General features: G+C 68.1%; 1 protein-coding gene across 1 annotated transcript in view; it reads left to right on the top strand.

The window, feature by feature from the left end:
* The window catches only part of HAP1 (huntingtin associated protein 1), a 9,963-nt gene that overhangs the window by 5,955 nt on the left and 3,534 nt on the right, over positions 1 to 474 (top strand). Inside the window, exons 5-7 of the mRNA XM_031065066.1 lie at positions 12 to 120; positions 256 to 334; positions 421 to 470. Coding sequence (XP_030920926.1) covers positions 12 to 120; positions 256 to 334; positions 421 to 470 — 238 coding nt within the window. The remainder of the gene's footprint in view (positions 1 to 11; positions 121 to 255; positions 335 to 420; positions 471 to 474) is intronic.

The following is a 474-nucleotide window of genomic DNA, read 5'->3' as shown; positions in this document are numbered from 1 at the left end:
GCTGCCCCCAGGCTGCGCAGGCGCGAGTCCTCGCTGTCCTTGCAGCAGTACTTCCAGTACGACACCCTGCAGCAGAAACTCAGGAGCCTGGAGGAGGAGAACCAGAAGCTCCGCATGGAGGTGAGCACAGGCAGCTGGAGGACGCCCCTCAGTGCCCACCTCTGCCCTGCTCTCTCTGGGGAGACCCGAGCTGCCCCCTCAGGGAGACGGGAGGTCCTGCCTGTCCCGCTCAGCCCCTCCAACCCTCTCCCCCAGGCCACCAGCATCGCCACTGAGACCTGTGAGTACGAGCAGCAGGAGCAGCAGCTGATGATTGACTGCGTGGAGCAGTTTTGTAAGTAGGGCCCGGGGCTCTGCCCAGGTGGGTGGGCTGGGGCCGGGGGTGGTGCCCGGCGGTGACAGAGCGCGGCCCTCCCGCAGCCGAGGCGAGCCAGCAGGTCGTTCACCTGTCGGAGGAGCTGGCGCGCAGGGCGG

The sequence above is a fragment of the Geospiza fortis genome, unplaced genomic scaffold (assembly GCF_000277835.1).
Source record: "Geospiza fortis unplaced genomic scaffold, GeoFor_1.0 scaffold415, whole genome shotgun sequence".
Classification (NCBI taxonomy): domain Eukaryota; kingdom Metazoa; phylum Chordata; class Aves; order Passeriformes; family Thraupidae; genus Geospiza; species Geospiza fortis.
The sequence above is the reverse complement of the archived record's forward strand: the minus strand, read 5'-3'. Positions and strand labels throughout refer to the sequence as shown.